This window comes from Geotrypetes seraphini, chromosome 19, assembly GCF_902459505.1.
Source record: "Geotrypetes seraphini chromosome 19, aGeoSer1.1, whole genome shotgun sequence".
Lineage (NCBI taxonomy): Eukaryota > Metazoa > Chordata > Amphibia > Gymnophiona > Dermophiidae > Geotrypetes > Geotrypetes seraphini.
Window position 1 is genome coordinate 30,721,536 of NC_047102.1, and position 21,247 is coordinate 30,742,782.

The 21,247-nt window shown below is 44.0% G+C and overlaps 1 protein-coding gene across 3 annotated transcripts in view; it reads left to right on the forward strand.

Moving 5' to 3' along the window:
- The window catches only part of IRF7 (interferon regulatory factor 7), a 55,954-nt gene that overhangs the window by 25,879 nt on the left and 8,828 nt on the right, over window positions 1-21,247 (forward strand). Inside the window, exons 5-8 of one of the 3 annotated variants that reach the window (XM_033928107.1) lie at window positions 691-809; window positions 4,837-4,888; window positions 9,448-9,690; window positions 11,724-12,116. In XM_033928107.1, the coding sequence (XP_033783998.1) occupies window positions 691-809; window positions 4,837-4,888; window positions 9,448-9,690; window positions 11,724-12,116 (807 nt within the window). The remainder of the gene's footprint in view (window positions 1-690; window positions 810-4,836; window positions 4,889-9,447; window positions 9,691-11,723; window positions 12,117-21,247) is intronic. The other 2 variants (XM_033928108.1, XM_033928109.1) reach the window with 2 other exon arrangements.

Here is a 21,247-nt window from a genome sequence, read left to right on the forward strand (position 1 = left end):
GAAAGGAGGGGATTTGTAAGTAGAAGAAAGACTAGAAAAGAAAGGCCTGGACCAAAGGGGAAAAACAGGAGGCAGATGCAGGACTATGGGAGGTTCAGACAGAGGGGGATAGACCCTGAGGAAGAATAGAGAGTTCAAGATCATAACAGAGGTGGGAAAAGAATGAAAGAGAGATAGATAAAGAAAGAGCAGATGTACAGTCAGAAGGAAGTGCAACCAGAGACTCATGAAATCACCAGAGAACAAAGGTAGGAAAAATGATTTTATTTTCAGTTTAGTGATCAAAATGTGTCAGTTTTGAGAATTTATATCTGCTGTCTATATTTTGCACTATATTTGTCTATTTTTCTAGTTACTGAGGTGACATTGCATATTTTAAAGTCATCTGCTTTGACATCTTTTAAAAAAAACCGAAACTCGTAAATAATTAACGTTTTCTCTGCATACATTGTACTTTGTGTGGTTTTTTTTTTATTTTTTAAATTTTATGGTTACCATTAAGATATTATGTGTACATGAAAAATGAATGGAAGAAATTGGGGGTGGGGTTGGGGCGGGAGTGAAAATTAATAGATGTCCCATTTTGATGAAAAAAAATAAATGGTCACGTTACGCATAACCCTAGTTTACCCAGTGTACATCAGTCTTGTTTTTATGTTAATGTTGTGTTTCTTGCTTTGGGGTTTTCAGATCACAATGGCCTAAACAGTGAGGAACATAATGATGATGAAAATCTCCGTATTAGTCCAGACCATATACAGACTGTTTTCAAAAGTGCCATGCCTCAGCCTGTCTGTCTAATGGACCAGGTATTGGAATCATCAGTTTACATTTCTTCAATGTCTTTAAGAAACACATACTGTGGTGCTTCTGATTGCCTGAAAGGCCTCTGTTGAACTCTTTGGACTTAGTGTCACATTGTTAACCATAAGGTGTAGTTTCCAAGTGACTGCTAGAAGGGGCAGATTTTGTTCATTTGTCCATCGGTGTTTGTCCTCCTAGTTCAGTTTCCATCACCATCAGAATCTGCTCTACACTCTCCCTATTCTTGTTGTATGAGAGATTGAAACTGAAACAATGTAAGATATTAAGAACATAAGAGTTGCCATACTAGGACAGACCAAAGATCCATCATGCCCAGTGGCTAAGCCAGTGTTACATTATGGTGTTTTAATCCTGATGTCCCATAAGTTTTGCACTTATCATTTCTGTGTATGAGTATGTGTGAAGTAGTGCTGCCCGATTCACGATTCACCGATTCACTTTGGGTGAATCGATTCGAATCGATTAAAATAAATAAATAAATAAAAAATCGGCCTCCCAATTTGGTAACTGACCCTCCCCCCTTAAAGCAGGAGCAGCAGCGCTGCCTCTTGCTGGTCGGCCGCTGCCACACCTGCTTTAGAAGGCGAGAGGGGAGGGCCAGTCGGGAAGTGCTGGTGTCCAGCTTCCCCCCTGGTCTCCCGCTGGTGTCCGGCTTCCCCCCTGGCCTCCCACGCACGATTTACCTACTAGCAGCAGCCTGCAGAGAAGATCGCTGGGGCTAGCGATCTCTGCTATAGACCTATAATGATCTCTGCTAGAGGTTTTCGGAGCTGTTTCCTCTCCTGCGTCCCGTCCTTCCTCTGATGTCAGAGGCAGGATCGTGGCAGAGGAAACAGCTCCGAAGACCTATATCAGCTTGCAGAGATCGCTAGCCCCAGCAATCTTCTCTGCAGGCTGTTGCTAGAAGGTAAATCGTGCGCGGGAGGGCCAGGGGGACACGCAGACCTTCCAGGGAGGGGGGCAGTTCTTCTGGGGGGGGGGGCGGTGGTACAGGCCTTCAGGGGGAGGTTCAGGCCTTTAGGGATGGTGTGCAGGCCTTCAGGGGTGGGATGCAGGGCTTCAGGGAGGGTACCGGCCTTCATAGGGGGGACAGACCTTCAGGGGAGGGGGGCCCTGGTGTAGAAGTACACGGAGGGAGTGAGTGAAGGAGGGGTTCAAAGAGATGTGCATATGCTGGATTTGGGGGGGGGGGGGGAGAAATGTGTCTAAAAACAGAGGAGAGAGAGAGATAGTGGACAATGAGATTTAGAGAACAGAAAAGGAGAGAAGTTGGACACAAGGGATGGTGTGGAAGGGATAGAGATACTGGATAGGAGGGTAATTGGGAGAAGAAAGGGCGATATGGTGGACCCTGGGGTGGTGGGGAAGGAGGGAGAAATGCTGGATGAAAGGGTAGTTGAGAAAAGGTAGATCTGTGGATGGAGACAAAAAAAAGGAAAGATGCCAGACTTCCAGGAGATGGAAGGGAAGGATAGAGATAGAAGATGAATGGTTAGCACAGAGAAAGAAGAAAGAAGGAGACCCTAGCAAGCAAGTTATTAGAAGACAACCAGAGCCTGGGACCAACAAGATTTGAATAATGACCAGACAACAAAAGATAGAAAAAATACTTTTATTTTCTATTTTATGATTACAATATGTCAGATTTGAAACATGTATCCTGCCAGAGCTGGTGTTAGACCGCAAACCTGAGCTAGGATTTAACAGAGAGAGGAGAAGTCTTTTTTGTTTACACAACAGCACCAGTGTGGTTAGGAGAAGGCAAAGGGGGTGAAGAGGCTATAAAATAAACCCTCCAGGATGTCTGGAAAAAAACCATCCAATTGGGCAGGAAAATTGAATCGAAAAATCGATTGAATAGGCTGAATTGAATTGAAATTTTTTTTTCCTGAATCAGGCAGTGAAACAAAGGAAAACAAATTATGGAGGCTAGATGTAAAACATTCATTACTTTTAGGAGAACTGTACCTTGTGATTATTGTAATGAAAATGATAATAGTACTGTTTATGGTAGTCACCAGGAGCCACAGAAGAGGTAGACCTTTGCAGCTGCTCTTCTAAATGTCTCTCTTAAACATAAGATTTGTATGGGCAATTCTATAATCTAGGCTCCATGGGAGGCAGTCAACGCCAGGGCTGTTTCTGGCCACCAGCCATGGATTTAGCCAGTCAAGTTGATATTCAGCTAGGCCAGCTGAGGCCTAGCAGCCAAAGGCAGACCTGCTTTTTAGGTGGGTCTAACTAGCCACATTCCTTGGCCATCAAGCTGCTGAATATTGGCAGAGACTGGCTTTATCAAGAGACAAAGCCAGTTACCAGCCAATCTGCCAAACAGGACATTCAGTGCAAAATAGCCGGTTGTCTCCCACTGAATATCGGCCGATAGGTGTTTAGGTAAATGTCTTGAAGACCAGCACTTACCCACATTCATGCTGGCAGGGCTCCAAATCGTGGTCTGCAAATAGCTGCTTAACTCACATAGTATGTCCTTGCACAGGGGCACAGCATGGGTAAGAATCCCACTTATGCACATAACTTACTGTAAGCTATATGTGCCCCGGCTGCATTTAGGCACTGCATGTATGCCAGCGCTCGGCTGATGAAACTACAGATGCCTGAATGTTATGCCAGCATTTGGTAACAGATTCCATTTTAGAATAGCCGTCTACTACATGGCCTAGGCCCTAGGGTGTCTGCATGGATGACTGAATTTAAATTAAAACTTATCTCACAGAAAACTAGATTATTTTTTTTCAACTCCACATCAGAATTGAACCGAGATTTCTTTGACTTTGAACGCAAGAACTTATCCTATTCACTCTAACAATAGAATATTGGGAGTGATTCTGGATCAGAATCTAAACATGGAAGATCAGGTGGATGCTTTGATATCTGAGGGTTTCCACACATTGTGGAAATTATGCACCATTAAAGCATATTCTTAAGCAACTCTCCAGACTGGTATAGGCTTCAATGATGGGTAATATCTCATCATAACCAACAGGTGGAGACAGACAAAACTTTGGAATGGTACTTAATAGGTTACTCCCTCTAATTACCTCAGTCTGCCTTACAGCCAAGCAAAACTATGCAAAAACCAAATATAAACAAAAAAAAAAACAAGACTCCGAACAGGAATAATAACTAATGCTGTTGGAAAATGTAAAGGAGAGATCCCTGCAGCAAAACATCAGCTCACCAGCTACACCAGCTGAGCCACAGCTGCTGTTCTTTTATCTCCCCGGCCCTAGTAAAATACTAGAACCCACAGAAAAAGCAAAAACTGCATGCGCAACCCCCGCAAGGACAACACGACAACAGACAGGGTGGGGTCTTATACCGGTCTGGAGAGTCTAAAAGAATGAAAATTGGCAAGTAAGAACCTAATTTCTCCTTTTGATGTCTCATCTTTTAGGTTATTGGTTCAGTCATTGGTTCTGAGCCAGCTGGACTATTGTAAAGTTGTTTACTTTGCTGGTTACCAAAAAAATCTATGTAGATTGCGCATTATTCAGAATGCTGCCATTCATTCGACTGATCTTTCATCTGAAAAAGTTTGATTATGTCACCCCTTTTTCCATAAATTGCATTGGTTGCCAGTCAAGGCTTGTGTGAAATTTAAATCCGATTGCATTTCTTATAAGCCTTGCACATAACTATCTAGTAGATTTGTTCACATTTGTAAATTCAAAGCACTCTCAACGCACGCATGCTGTATTTCCCTTTCCTTCAGTCAAAGGTTGTCAATATAAAAAATATCATCAACATCTTCTGTCGTTTCAAGCTGCAATATGGGATGGTGATTTGAATTCTCTAATAGCGACCTCTGGCTCATATCAGCATTTTAGGAGACAATTGAAAACGTTTTTGTTTACAAGATTTTTAGGAAATTTAATGTATTGTATTCAACTGTATATGTGCAGATTTTTATTCTGTTTTGTAATCTGGATAGAACTTAATGGTATTGCGGTACAGAAATAAATTTTTATATTATGTTTGTGTCCATTACAGAGACCCATAGAAGAGAAAATGCAGGGCATGAGCCTGAGAAATCACTTGCCAGGTAAACATGTGTTTGTATTTTTTGAAGGAATGCCGAGGAGGAAGAGAAAGTGCTGTGCTTCAGGTTGCTGTCTTGATATGTGGGCAGTGAGTCCTAACACAGAACCCAGCAGATTCCCTTTTGCACTTACTCATATTCAACATCATAATATTCCATTAACAGAGACTGATGCAGAAAGAGGATATGATGTCGTGTTACTCTGCGTGATCTCTGCTAAGGAGAAAATAGGAAAGAAAACAATCTGTGGATTTTAAAGGTTGAGAGAGAAGAGCAAGTATTATGTAACTCTCATCCATGATGTGGCATGTATGGAACATTGCAGGGTCATTTTCCAGAACTATGACATTTGCAACAAAATTAGTGGCTGTTGCATGTGGATCTTGCAGCATTTCACAAATAAAAAGCCTTTCCGTTTGAACATTGTGCAGAAATTTACATGTGCTGTTTCTGTGAACATCAATCCAAAAAACCCAACTGGAAAAAGGTGAAAAAAAATACTACTAGGAAAATCTTTCCCCTATTCTAAATAGGGCAGTAACGGTAGAAACCTGACAACCCAAAAGAACTGATAACGGTGTAACAAATATGATTAAAGTGAAGGAGGTCCTCACTCAGTCTTCACAACTCAAAACGGGGGGGGGGGGGGGAGGGAGAAGACCAAGCCCTCCAGCAGAGTTGCCACTTCAGTAAACCCACAAGGGTAATTACTTGTGAAACATCCCAGAACCTCTCCTATAATAACATAGTAAATGGCGGCAGACGAAGACCCGAATGGTCCAATCAGTCTACCCAACCTGATTCAATTAAAAAATTTGTTGGGTTTCTTTTCTTAGCTATTTCTGGACAAGAATCCAAAGCTCTGCCCGGTACTCTTCTTAGGTTCCAACTACTACATCATCCCAGCCATTGAAGCCCATCCTCCACCAAATGGCCATAAACAGATACAGACTGTGCAAGTCTGCCCAGTACTGGCCTTAGTTCTGCAATATTTACTATTATTTTCTGATTCTAAATCCTCTGTGTTCATCCCATGCTTTTTTGAACTCTGTCACCATTTTCTTCTCCACCACCTCTCTCGGGAGCGCATTCCAGGCGTCCACCAACCTCTCAGTAAAGAAGAATTTCCTTACATTGCTCTTGAGTCTCCCACCCCTCAACCTCGAATTATGTCCTCTGGTTTTACCATTTTCCATTCTCTGGAAAAGATTTTGTAGTATGTTAATACCTTTCAAGTATTTGAATGTTTGAATCATATCTCCCCTGTCCCTTTAGTGTAAGTGAATACAAAGTGAAATAACTTAGGGTCTAGTGAGGGTTTTTGGAGGAGGGATGTAACTATGGCATGTTTCAAGACATCAGGACCTGTAGCAGTGGAGAGCGAAAGGTTGAGAATGTGACAGATGGGAGGGATTACAGTGGGAGCGATGACTCCGAGTAGGCGGGTAGAAATCGGATCCGAGAACAGGTGGTGAGTTTGGAAGAGGAAAGAAGGTGAGCAATTTTTTCATAACTTCAGAAAAGGAGGAAAGGTTGGTAGCGGTTGTTGAAGGGAGGTTGGCAGAGTGGAGAGCAGATGCCATATGGAAGGGGCAGAGAGAGGGCAGACAGTGGATGGTTGGAAGAGAATGATGAGAATATGAGGAAAGCAGAAACCAGACAACAAAGGTGGCTGGGGTTTCTGAGTCATTTGTTGCTTTGAGCATTGTTCTTCCTTTTTGGCCTGGAGTTATGGAACTGCTAGCCTTCTTCAACACAGATTCTACAAATAGTGATTGATGTTGGAGTTGTGGTTTGCCAAATCCTGGGCAAGACTGGACTCTGTACAAATAATCTAGTTTCCTTGGAGCCATAGGAACTAGAAGTGGTGCTTTCCCAATTTTCAAACAGTGTTTTCCTTAATTTATAAAAGGGAAGCTTTAGACAATCCTTTGGTATCTGCTTGTAGTCCAAAGTATCAAAGAGTTCTGCCCTTGGTTCAGACTCTGACTCCATCTTGACCAGGACAACTTGACCCATTTGTCTAATAAATCGTGTAAAGGAGAATCTCTCCAGAGGTCTCCTTTTTCACTTGCTCCCTCATCACAAGGTACTCACGACAGATGCTTCTCCTTACACTTGGGGGACACATCTGGATGACCTTCAGACCCAAGGTATTTGGACTGCCAGGGAATGGAAGTTTCACATCAATTTCCTTGAGCTCAGAGCGATGATTTATGCCCTCAAGGCTTTCCATCATCTTCTCTGTCCTCAAGTCCTCCTCCTTTGCACTGACAATCAAATAGCATTGCCGACAAACTGAACACATTTTTTGAGTCTGTATGTACCAAAGAGGATTTATCCAATATACCAGAAGCCGACAGGCTATACACAGGAAGTGAAGACGGGAAACTGACAGGGTCGACGGTCAGTCTATAAGAGATATGCATACAGATTGATAGGCTTAAAAGCGATAAATCCCTGAGATCAGACAGCATCCACCCAAGGGTAATCAAGGAACTGAAAGGGGTTATAGCTGTACTGCCAATCTGTCGATCAAATCAGGAAAGATTCCGGAAGACTGGAAAGTGGCGAATGTTACGCCGATCTTCAAGAAAGGTTCAAGGGGAGATCCGGGAAACTACACACCAGTGAATCTGACTTTAGTACCGGGAAAGATGGTAGAGGCACTGATAAAGGACCGCATCATTGATCACCTTAACGGATACAATTTGATAAGGACCAGCCAGCACGGCTTCAGCAACGGAAGATCTTGCTTGACAAATTTACTGCACTTTTTCGAAGGAGTAAATAGGCAGATAGACAAGGATGACCCGGTAAACATCGTATATCTAGATTTTCAGAAGGCATTCGACAAGGTTCCCCATAAATGTCTACTTTGAAAAATTGTGAGCCATGGAATCGAGGGTGAAATAATCACATGGATTAAAAACTGATTGATAGATAGGAAACAGAGAATGAGGGTAAATGGACAATGCTTGGACTGGAAAAGCATCACGAGTGGAGTGCCACAGGGTTTGGTGCTTGGACCCGTGCTCTTCAACATATTAATAAATGACCTAGAAATTGGTACGACAAGTGAGGTGATTAAATTTGCAGACGATATAAAGCTATTCAGAGTAGTGAGGACACAGAAGGATTGCGAAGACCTACAACGAGACATAAACACTCGAGGAATGGGCCATGAAATGGCAAATGAGGTTCAACATGGATAAGTGCAAGGTGATGCATGGTGGTAACAAAAATCATATGAACGAATACAGGATGTCCAGTGCTGTACTCGGAGAGAGCCCCCAGGAAAGAGACTTGGGAGTACTTGTGGACAAGACAATGAAACTGTTCGTGCAATGTGCAGCGGTAGCAAAAAGGGAGAACATAATACTAGGAATGATTAAGAAGGGGATCACAAACAGATCGGAGAAGGTTACATGCCGCTATACCAGGCCATGGTGTGCCCTCACCTGGAGTACTGCATCCAACACTGGTCGCCATATGTGAAAAAAAACATAGTACTACTTGAAAGGGTCCAGAGAAGAGCGACAAAAATCGTTAAGGGACTGGAGGAGTTGCCGTATAATGAAAGGCTAGAGAAACTGGGCCTCTTCTCCCTTGAGAAGAAGAGACAGAGGGGACATGATCAAAACATTTGAGATATTGAAGGAGATTGACTTAGTAGAGAAAGAGAGATTGTTCACCCTCTCCAAGGTGGAGAGGGCACTCTCTAAAGTTAAAAGGGGATAGACTCAGTACAAACATAAGGAAGTTCTTCTTCACCCAAAGAGTGGAAGAAATCTGGAACGCTCTTCCAGAGGCTGTTATAGGGGAAAGCACCCTCCAGGGATTCAAGAAAAGGTTAGATAAGTTCCTGCTGGACCAGAACATACGCAGGTAAGGCTAGACTCTAGTAGGGCACTGGTCTTTGACCTAAGGGCCGCCACATGAACAGACTGCTTGGCCCGATGAACCACTGGTCTGACCCAGCAGCGGCAAATCTTATGTTCTTATTGTAGAAATGAATAACGTACATAAATAATATACCAACTAGTACAGAGAAGTCTCAAATTGCAAGGTCTTTGCATGTATAAGAAGTTTTGAAAAGATCTCTTGAAAATATTTGTCTAATCATCCTATCAACCCAGTAGTCGTAAGCATGTTGTACCCTACACCAGGTTTCATATGAGACCGTTTCAGTGGTATCTAAAGGATCTCTGGTGCCATTACACCCAGCCTCTATCAACCGAAATCTCATTAGTCCAAAACAAAAAAGCTGCTCTTCATTGGTCGATCGAACTGGGAAAAACCAACTCAGTATACAGGTTAATAATAGTGCAGATTGATACGGCACTCAGAGCACCACCGGGTCAGTATACAGGCTGGTGAAATGCAGGCCCCTTCGCTACAGTTTCTCCTTTATCAGCTGATCAAGTCTAGCTCTCTGATACTGATTTAATATGGTAAGGAAAGCCTCATTCTTTACATTTTGGACTACAAAAACTGTAAAATAAATGAATCTTAAATCAGTGTCTGGGAAGAATTTGTTCATCTTATGTTTCCTTTCTCAGCAGAAACTCAATTGCCAGAAATGCTTCTGTCCAGTAATCATCAGAATGGCCACAATGTGTGTCCCTTTCAGAGGTCAGGAATGTCTGGCCCAGGGAATGTCTCCAAAGAGAACAAGTATCACCCCATGGAGACACAGAGACCATTGACAGAATACGGCACACTCCAGAATGGCATTTCTATGCCAGACGCATTTTATCCTCAGGCACCTTCTCCACAGTTCCCAGGCCAAACCCATTGTCCAGGTCAGTAACACTAAATCTTTCTCTTTGCATCCACTTGTCAACGCAGGAGGATATCACAGTAGCGTCATTTCAAAACTCAACAGATCAGTTTGCATGTGTCCAATAGAGAGCCCCTCTGCTGCAATCATAGAACCAGTATGCTCTGCTGAGTGACCCTCTACTGAAGGTGAAAAAAAATCTCTTCTGGCATGAAAAAAACCAGATTTCACTTAGAAATTCATGGCTGGAAATACTGTATTTCAGGGTTAGAATTAAGAGCGGGCCCATAGTCTGCCTCTTCCAATTTATCTTCATGCAGACCTGAGGACAATGCCAATGTGGTCTTTTGGTGGTCATTGGGAAACTATACATTAAAGGAGGTTAATGTCCTGCCACCTAATTCCACTTGAAAATATTATTTGTAATATTCCTACCATTTATTTTGATTATATTAAAAAACAACAAAAAAAAAAATCATCAAGTGACTAAGTCAATCTTAAAGCTAAACTCATAGTGTAAAGTCTGATTTATGAACTGAGATTTGCAACCTATACAATATGGGAGATTAATGCCTTTTGAAACAACCCCACTTGAGTCATGTTATATCTGTTGCCAAAGCAGATGGAACTAAAGAACAAATGACTTTGGATAAGACCTGCTAAGGATACCTCTCAAAAGCTTGTAGATACATTAAGTTAGCACAATAATAACTTTAACCTAATTTCCACATATCCAGGTAGGATAATCAGGGCAGGATTAAAGGGTAGGCCAAGTAGTCACATGCCTCAGGCCTGAAGAGTTCAGGGGGGCCCATAAACGGAAACAGCCCAGAATACTGGAATAATTGACTAAATCAATCCTCCTCAACTAGATACAGGTGAACCCACACACTGTCACGTACCTGCCGACCAAAAACGTCAAACGAAAGAAACTGTATGACAACCTCATAGCTACTAGAGCTGCAAAACTGGACCACCAACTCTCCAATCTACTAATCACAACCATAGACTTCAAAACCTTCAAAAAAGAAACAAAAACCCTACTATTCAAAAAAATAATTAAACTAAACTAACACAACCAGACTTGACCCAAGCACCACCTGCAACACTCCCTGATCCTTACCATCTTAGTAAATTTCCAGACTACTTCTTATGTATCTCCAATTGACCTAATACCTCATATGTAATACTGTAAACCGCCTTGAACCGCAAAGTAATGGCGGAATAGAAATCACTAATGTAATGTAATGCTGCCTGCTCTGAAGATGTTAATGTACCTGATTCCGGGCCCAGCTCCAGAAGTCCAAGTACTGCCTCCTCCTGCTATTTTCATTATTCAGTGCAACTGAACTCAGTTTTCAAAAGGCCATGAACAGTGGCTCCTACACATTATGGCCAATCCAGGTCACTAGTACCTGGCCAAAATCCAAGGAGTAGCAATATTCCATGCTACCAATACAGGGCAAGCAGTGGCTTCCCCATGTCTTTCTCAATAACAGACTATGGACTTTTCCTCCAGGAACTTGTCCATACCTTTCTTCAAACCAGCTACGCTATCTGCTCTTTCCACATCCTCTGGCAACGCGTTCCAGAGCTTAACTATTCTCTGAGTGAAAAAAAATTTCCTCCTATTGGTTTTAAAAGTGTCTCCTAGATTTTTGACTGAGTTAAAAATCGATCCACTTGTACCCATTCTACTCCACTCAGGATTTTGTAGACTTCAATCATGTCTCCCCTCAGCCATCTCTTTTCCAAGCTGAAGTGCCCTAACCGTTTTAGTCTTTCTTCATACGAGAGAAGTTCCATCCCTTTACCATCTTGGTCGCTCTTCTTTGAACCTTTTTGTAGTGCAACTATATCTTTCTTGAGATAAGGAGACAAGAACTGAATGTAATACTCCAGATGAGGTCACACCATGGAGTGATACAAGGGCATTATAACATTCTCCAGGACAGAGTTGGGATCCACTGACCTAAGGGATGAATGTAAATTAATAAAGCTCTGAAATGTATTCTCCCTCTCTAATGAAAGCTGATTATCTTTTTTATCTTACAGTAAACACCTTCCTTTTAACTCTTGAAGTCACTGTGCTCTACAGAGGGAAAACAATGATGCAGCAACAGGTAAACAGCCCCTGTCTGCTGAGTTACAATGCAGAGTCTGACCTGAGCTTCAACTACAATTCAGCAGTAAGCTTCCCGAGCCCTGAAAGCTTGCCAGATCAGAAGCAAGTGCAGTATACCACAAAACTGCTACAGAATGTGGAGCCAGGACTGCTTCTAGAAGTGGATCAGGAAACACACAAGATCTATGCAACGCGCATGGGCAAGTGCAAGGTGTTCTGGGCATTTTCCAAGCAGTTGGAGAACCCAGCACAGGATCCAGAATCTAACATGTTGCAGAGGGAAGAGAGAACCCAAATTTTCAGCTTCAATCAGTTCTTGATGGGTGAGTCCAGAAATATTTACTTGAAGACATATGTGTACGAGGGGCCGCTGAAAGGTTCTCAACCCAACCAAGAACAGAATGATGCGGAACCATGAAATGTACAAGTTATTTCACACTTTTCTTGACACTTTTTGTTTCAATGATATGAAAAGAAACAAAGAGTGTCAAGAAAAGCGTGGAACAATTTGTAAGTTTCATGGCTCCACATCATTCTTTTCTTGGTTGGGCTGAGACCTTTTCAGCAGTCCCTCGTAGACCAACACAAGAAGTATGCCTATCTTAGCACATGAGATATGTGTGCTGATGAGGGAGAAACAAGGAGTTGTGGAGAAGGATGGAATCAATCCAGTCATTGGCTATATGAAAAGGGCAACAATATAAAACCTTAATTTTAGACTGTTAACGCTTATAAAGAAATTATGATCTGTAAGGTGGGTGAATTGTCAGTCTGCAAAATACCATATTTTTCGCTCCATAAGACGCACCTGACCATAAGACGCCCCCTGGATTTAGAGGAGGAAAACAACCCCATACTCCTTGCCAGGCTCTGTACCCTGTCCCCCCTCCCTGCCAGGCTCTGTATCCTATCTCCCCTCTGGTGGAGGGTCAGGGCAGGCAGGCCTAGTGACAGACAGGAAGGCAGGGCTCCCTCACTTTGAGGCAAGCAGGTAGGCAGGGGGATAGTGTTTGCAGAGCTACAAAGCATTCATTTTTTAACCCAAGGCTAAAAAACGAACACACAGCCCTGCAACCCTTTTAAACAAAATATTTGCATTACCCTACAGAAAAATAAAAGCATTTTGCTTAGCCAAAAATTAGCAATAACAAATTAAAGTGTCAACACTTTCAAATTCTTTTCTTTCATTAATAACTATAGGAAAGAACATTGAAATATCTTATTATTTAAATGCCATGCTTACCTAACAAACCAATGTACAATGCGGTTTGATCAGAGCTGTCACAAGAAATTGTTCCACGTCTCTGGGGTAGCAGCCTAGGATTGGGGCAGCCAAAGAACACCGAGCTAGAGTTGAAGCTGATGGCTCCTCTGTGGCTGAGGACATGCTGGGGCACCAACCTGTCCAGGGGCAGCACCAGCAGCTGGTAACATATGGTACTTCCATTGAACATGTCTCCAAGTGAGGACCTGACCTGTAACTCTCCCCAGTTCCACTCCAAAAAAATAAAACAAACACACGACCACCCTGCCCTCTTAAATTTTATTTTAACATACGGGTTTCTAAACAGACTAAAAAAAAAAAAAAAGGTCTACTTGTTGAAAGGAAATCAAAATGAAACGGGCACGAGAAAGTTTGCTTGCAGTCTCTAATGGCGGTGAAGGATGCCCCCGCCGAGAATGAATTTCAGAAAGGCACAAACACAGTTGGAGGAAAATGAATCTTCCAAAATAATAATAATATTACATTACATTAGTGATTTTTATTCCGGCATTACCTTGCGGTTCAAGGCGGATTACAGAAGAGGATTTCTGGACATGTCAAGAGGTGTTACAGAGTAGAGCGGGTTGCTTCAGACGATTTAAATGTTTAATACGGTGTTAGTAGTCTTCATGGATTTTTTGAATAGCAGGGTTTTTATTTCTTTTCTGAAAGTTTTGTAGTCTGGGGTCACGATTAGTAGATTGGAGAGTTGGTGGTCTAGTTTTGCTGCCTGTGTGGCTAGTAGGCCATCGTACAGATTTTTCCATTTGATGTCTCTGATTGGAGGGTATGTGAATGGTGTCTGGGTTCTCCTGTGTCTGGTTGTGGTAGTTTGGATTAGGCGGTTGTTCAAGTAGGCTGAGCTGTCACCATTTATGGATTTAAATAATAGACAGTAGAATTTAAATAGTATTCTTGCTTGAATTGGGAGTCAGTGTGAGTCGAGGTATGCCTCAGTGATGTGGTCATGTTTTCTTAGTGAATAGATTAGTCTCAGGCTGTGTTTTGTACTGTTTATAGTTGTTTTATCATTGTTGCGGAGCGGGGGAGATATAGGATGTTGCAGTAGTCAAGGAGACCTAGGACTAGGGACTGGACCATGAGCTGGAATTGTTTTCTGTCAAAGAATTTTCAAACTTGCCTTAGGTTTCTCATGACCGCAAATGATTTCTGTATTATTTTGTTGATTTGTGGTTGCATGGTGCAGCATATGTCTATCGTCATTCCCAGAAGTTTTAAAGTGGATTGAATGGGGTATGTGATTGAGTTTATTACTAGGTTTGTTATGGTTGGGATTTTATTTTTTTTCCAATAAGTATGAATTTTGTTTTGTCTGGGTTCAGTTTTAGTTTGAGGTCTTTCATCTATCTTGCCACTGTTTCTAGAGTTCTGTGTAGTATGTCTGTTGTGGTGGACGTTGTCTGATCAAAAGGACGGAGAATGGTGATATCGTCTGCATAGCTATAGGAGGTTAAGCCTATTTTGTCACAATTATCTTTAAAAAAGTAAAAATCAGGACAGCACTAATGAATGAAAGCTTGGCCGGGACCTGCCCCTCCCCCTCTCTCAGTTCCGGGTCAGCTAGGGCTGCTCTTTATTAGTTAATTGGTGGGCGGATGGGAGTTTGGTGCTGTGCGTGTGTATGTAAGGGGAAGATCTGGCTCCTTGCCTTAGAGACACAGAGCTTCTTTGCTACTGTCTCAAGTTCAGCTGTTTCATCCCCAGTTGCTCACCTCATGGGCTGGGTGGAGAGTGAAGCTGATCAGCAGCACGGCAAGAAGAGTGAGCACTTGCGGTAGTGGGACGACTATATAAAATGGTGGCTTTTCCTCCTTCCTTCATGGAGCAGCGCGAAACAAGGCAGGAAGTGAAAAGTTTGCACCTGCCCTCTGTGCTGCTCCGACTCTGCTGCTGCCGCTCAGGAGTCAGCCGGAGGGAAGGGCAGGAGGCTGAAAGCTCCTCCCCTACAGCGCTGGACCGCCGTCTCTTTGCCACGCTTAACTCTCTACCTAAAGTGCCCCCGCCTCCCATCCCCTCTTTGCTGTCCCCCCAGACAATGGCAGAGTTCTTCTGCGACAAGATTCACAACATCTATCTTGAATTCTCAACAATGTTGTCTCCCCCCGCCACCCCTTCCATCTGTCTGCTCTGTCGACCTCCCTTCAACAACCCTTACGGGGTTGATGGTAAGTCTAGAAGAGGTATACAAGCAGAATGATAGGCTTAAAAATGATAAATCCCCGGGACCGGATGGCATCCATCTGAGGGTAATCAAGGAATTGAAAGGGGCTATAGCTGAACTGCTTCAACTAACAGTCAATCTGTCAATCAAATCAGGAAGGATTCCGGAAGACTGGAAAGTGGCAAATGTTATGCTGATCTTCAAGAAAGGTTCGAGGTGTGATCCGGGAAACTACAGATCGATGAGCCTGACCTCGGTACCGGGAAAGATGGTAGAGGCGCTAATAAAGGACCGCATTATTGAGCACCTTGACAGACACGATCTGATGAGGATCAGCCAGCACAGCTTCAACAAAGGAAGATCTTGCTTGACGAACTTGCTGCACTTCTTAGAGGGAGTAAACAGGCAGATAGAAAAAGGCGACCCGGTCGACATTGTATATCTGGATTTTCAGAAGGTGTTCGACAAGGTTCCGCATGAACGACTACTTTAAAAAATTGCGAGCCATGGAATCGAGGGTGAAATACTCAAGTTGATTAAAAACTGGCTGGCGGATAGGAAACAGAGAGTGCGGGTAAATGGACAATTCTCAGACTGGAAAAGCGTCACCAGTGGAGTGTCGCAGGGTTCGGTGCTTGGACCTGTGCTCTTCAACATATTTATAAACGATCTGGAAATTGGTACGACGAGCGATGTAATTAAATTTGCAGACGATACTAAGTTATTCAGAGTAGTGAAGACGCAAGAGGATTGCAAAGATCTGCAATGTAAGATAAACATGCTTGAGAAAAGGGCCGCGACATGGCAAATGAAGTTCAACGTGGATAAGAGTAAGGTGATGCATTTGAGTAACAAAAATCTTATACACGAATACGGGATGTCCAGGGCATTACTTGGAGAGACACCCCCCCCCCCCCCGGAAAGGGACTTGGGAGTGCTGGTCGACAGGTCGATGAAGCCATCCGCGCAATGCATGGCAGCGGCAAAAAGGGCGAATAGTTTGCTAGGAATGATTAAGAAGGGGGATCACTAACAGATCGGAGGTTTATCATGCTGCTGTACTGGGCCATGGTATGCCCTCACCTGGAATACTGCGTCCAGCACTGGTCGCCGTACATGAAGAAGGACACGGTACTACTCGAAAGGGTCCAGAGAAGAGCGACTAAAATAGCTAAGGGGCTGGAGGAGTTGCCGTACAGCAAGAGATTAGAGAAACTGGGCCTCTCCTCCCTTGAAAAGAGGAGACAGAGGGGATATGATCGAAACATTCAAGATACTGAAGGAAATAGACTTAGTAGATAACATAGTAACATAGTAGATGACGGCAGATAAAGACCCGAATGGTCCATCCAGTCTGTCCAACCTGATTCAATTTAAATTTTTTTTTTTTTTTTAATTTTTTCTTCTTAGCTATTTCTGTGCTTGGGTTCCAACTGCAGAAATCTCTGTTAAGACTTACTCCAGCCCATCTACACCCTCCCAGCCATTGAAGCCCTCCCCTGCCCATCCTCCACCAAATGGCCATACACAGACACAGACTGTGCAATATTTAATATTATTTTCTGATTCTAAATCTTCTGTGTTCATCCCACGCTTCTTTGAATTCAGTCACAGTTTTACTCTCCACCACCTCTCTCGGGAGCGCATTCCAGGCATCCACTACCCTCTCCGTAAAGTAGAATTTCCTAACATTGCCCCTGAATCTACCACCCCTCAACCTCAAATTATATCCTCTGGTTTTACCATTTTCCTTTCTCTGGAAAAGATTTTGTTCTACGTTAATACCCTTCAAGTATTTGAACGTCTGAATCATATCTCCCCTGTCTCTCCTTTCCTCTAGGGTATACATATTCAGGGCTTCCAGTCTCTCCTCATACGTCTTCTGGCCTCCTATCATTTTCGTCGCCCTCCTCTGGACCGCCTCAAGTCTTCTTACGTCTTTCACCAGATACGGTCTCCAAAACTGAACACAATACTCCAAGTGGGGCCTCACCAATGACCTGTACAGGGGCATCAACACCTTCTTCCTTCTACTGACTACGCCTCTCTTTAAACAGCCCAGCATCCTTCTGGCAGCAGCCACTGCCTTGTCACACTGTTTTTTCGCCTTTAGATCTTCGGACACTATAACCCCAAGGTCCCTCTCCCCGTCCGTGCATATCAGCTTCTCTCCTCCCAGCATATACGGTTCCTTCCTATTATTAATCCCCAAATGCATTACTCTGCATTTCTTTGCATTGAATTTTAGTTGCCAGGCATTAGACCATTCCTCTAACTTTTGCAGATCCTTTTTCATATTTTCCACTCCCTCTTCGGTGTCTACTCTGTTACAAATTTTGGTATCATCTGCAAAAAGGCATACTTTTCCTTCTAACCCTTCAGCAATGTCACTCACAAACATATTAACATAGAAACATAGAAATTGACGGCAGATAAGGGCCACGGCCCATCCAGTCTGCCCACCCTAATGACCCTCCCCTGCCTTTACTTTGCGAATAGATCCCACGTGTCGATCCCATTTGGCCTTAAAATCAGGCACGCTGCTGGCCTCAATCACCTGAAGTGGAAGACCATTCCAGCGATCAACCACCCTTTCGGTGAAAAAGAATTTCCATGCAGTTTCCCGCCTCTGATTTTCCACGGATGTCCTCTTGTTGCCATGGGACCCTTGAAAAAGAAGATATCCTCCTCTGCATCGATGCGGCCTGTGAGATACTTGAACGTCTCGATCATGTCTCCCCTCTCTCTGCGCTCCTCGAGCGAGTATAGTTGTAATTTATCTAACCGTTCTTCGTACGGGAAATCCTTCAGTCCTGAGACCATCCGGGTGGCCATTTTCTGGACCGACTCCAGCCTCAGCACATCCTTACGGTAAAGCGGCCTCCAGAATTGCACACAGTATTCCAGGTGGGGTCTCACCATGGATCTATACAGAGGCATAATGACTTCAGGCTTACGGCTGACAAAACCCCTGCGTATGCAACCTATGATTTGTCTTGCCTTGGAAGAAGCTTGCTCCACTTGATTGGCAGCCTTCATATCCTCACTGACGATCACCCCTAAGTCCCGTTCTGCTACCGTTCTTGCTAGGATCTCACCATTAAGGATATAAGTCCTGCATGAATTTTGGGTACCCAGGTGCATAACTTTGCATTTTTTGGCATTGAAGCTGAGCTGCCATGTCTTAGACCAGGTTTCTAGTAAGAGTAGATCATGCATCATATTGTCGGGCATTGAATTTTTTTCTATTGTACTTTTGCCCACTATATTGCTTAGTTTGGCGTCATCGGCAAATAATGTTATCTTACCTCGGAGACCTTCTGCCAAGTCCCTTATAAAGATATTGAATAGTATCGGGCCCAAGACAGAGCCCTGGGGCACCCCGCTGATCACCTCTGCCATTGCAGAGGGGGTGCCGTTCACCATCACCCTTTGAACCCTACCTCCAAGCCAGTTCCCAACCCACTTCGTCAATGTGTCGCCCAATCCTATGGAACTCATCTTGCTTAGCAACCTGCGATGAGGTACGCTATCGAAAGCCTTGCTAAAGTCCAGGTATACGATGTCCAGGGACTCTCCAACATCTAACTTCCAGGTCACCCAGTCAAAGAAGCTGATCAGGTTGGATTGGCAGGATCTCCCCTTAGTAAATCCATGTTGACGGGGATCCCGTAGGTTCTCTTCATTCAGGATCGTATCTAATTGGTGTTTGACCAACAGAGGTGACAGGAAAGCTAGACTCGGGAGAGTCTCTAGACATAGTGTACTTGGATTTCAGTAAAGCTTTTGACAGTGTCCCGCACCGCAGATTATTAAACAAGATGAGATCGATGGGGTTGGGTGAGAAACTAACTGCATGGGTCAATGATTGGCTGAGTGGAAGACTTCAGAGAGTGGTGGTCAACGGCACCCTCTCTGAGACATCGGAGGTGACTAGCGGAGTGCCGCAGGGATCAGTCCTGGGACCATCCCTTTTCAACATATTCATAGGGGACTTGACCCGGGGGCTTCAGGGTAAAGTAACACTGTTCGCTGACGACGCCAAACTGTGTAATATAGTAAGTGAAAGCAATCTCAAGGATAGTATGACGCAAGATCTGATCACGTTGGAAAACTGGTCCTCGACATGGCAGCTGGGCTTCAACGCTAAGAAGTGTAAGGTCATGCATCTTGGCAGTAGAAATCCATGCAGAACATACACCTTGAATGGAGAAGCACTAGCTAGGACTTCAGAAGAACGGGACTTGGGAGTTATCATCAGTGCAGACATGAAGGCTGCCAAACAAGTAGAGAAGGCCTCATCCAAGGCAAGGCAAATGATGGGATGTATCAAGAGAAGCTTCGTCAGCCGCAAACCTGAAGTCATCATGCCACTTTACAGATCCATGGTGAGACCTCATCTGGAATACTGTGTGCAATTCTGGAGACCGCATTACCGTAAAGATGTGCTTCGAGCCGAGTCGGTCCAGCGGATGGCCACTAGAATGGTCTCCGGACTCAAGGGTCTCTCATACGAAGAAAGACTGGGCAAATTGCAGCTCTATACTCTAGAGGAGCGCAGGGAAAGGGGTGACATGATTGAGACATTTAAATACGTCACAGGTCGTGTCGAGATGGAAAACGACATATTCTTTCCCATGGGACCCTCGGTCACAAGGGGGCACCCGCTTAAACTCAGAGGAGGGACATTTAGTGGTGACACCAGGAAGTACTTCTTCACGGAAAGGGTGGTGGATCATTGGAACAAACTTCCGAGGCAGGTGATCAAGGCCGCCAGCGTGCTCGACTTTAAGAATAGATGGGATATCCACGTGGGATCCCTACGAGGGTCGAGCTAAGGAACTAAGTCATCAGCACTCAGACTTAATGGGGTGGGTCAGTAGAATGGGCAGACTTGATGGGCTGTGGCCCTTTTCTGCCGTCATCTTTCTATGTTTCTATGTTTCTATGATGAGAGTTTCCATTAGTTTGCTCACTATTGATGTGAGACTCACTGGTCTGTAGTTTGCCGTTTCTGTCTTGGAGCCTTTCTTGTGGAGTGGAATGACGTTAGCCTTCTTCCAGTCCAACGGGACCCTACCTGAACTAAGGGAGAGGTTGAAGAGCGCTGACAGCAGCTCCGCCAAGACATCACTTAACTCCCTGAGCACCCTGGGGTGCAGGTTGTCCGGTCCCATTGCCTTGTAAACCTTGAGCTTTGACAGCTCCTCGTATACACTGTTGGGCGTGAATTTGAAATCGCTAAATGGGTCTATTGAGTCAGCCCTTGTCTGTAGCTGAGGTCCATGCCCTGGCGCTTCTCGGGTGAAGACAGAGCAGAAGTATTCATTTAACAGTTGGGCTTTTTCTGAGTCCTTTTCCACATAGTCTCCGTCTGGTTTCCTTAGACGTACTATTCCCCCTGAGTTTTTACTTCTGTCACTGATATACCTGAAGAATAAGGTTATTAGTTTCCATGCAGTATACCTGGCCCTGCCTATTCCTCCTCCTCCTCCCAGCCTCTCCTACTCACCTATCCCCCACCTCACTACTCTATCCAACCTCCTGCTCTGTTCCCACCTAGTTTCTGACAAACCCTCTTCAAACCACCTACTTACCAGCTCTGATCCCACATAGCCTCTGACTAAGCAGGATTCAAACCCACAATCTCTACATTGAGTCACAGTGCTTTAGCCATTGAGCCACAGGATTGGCCCCAGCACCGAACCCTGAGGGACTCCACTAGTCACCTTTCCTTCCTTCGAGCGACTTCCATTAACTACCACCCTCTGGCGTCTGTCCGACAGCCAGTTTCTGACCCAGTTCACCACTTTGGGTCTTAACTTCAGCCCTTCAAGTTTGTTCAACAGCCTCCTATGAGGAACTGTATCAAAGGCTTTGCTGAAATCCAAGTAAATTACATCTAGCATATGTCCTTGATCCAGCTCTCTGGTCACCCAATCAAAAAATTCAATCAGGTTCGTTTGGCACGATTTACCTTTTGTAAAGCCATGTTGCCTCGGATCCTG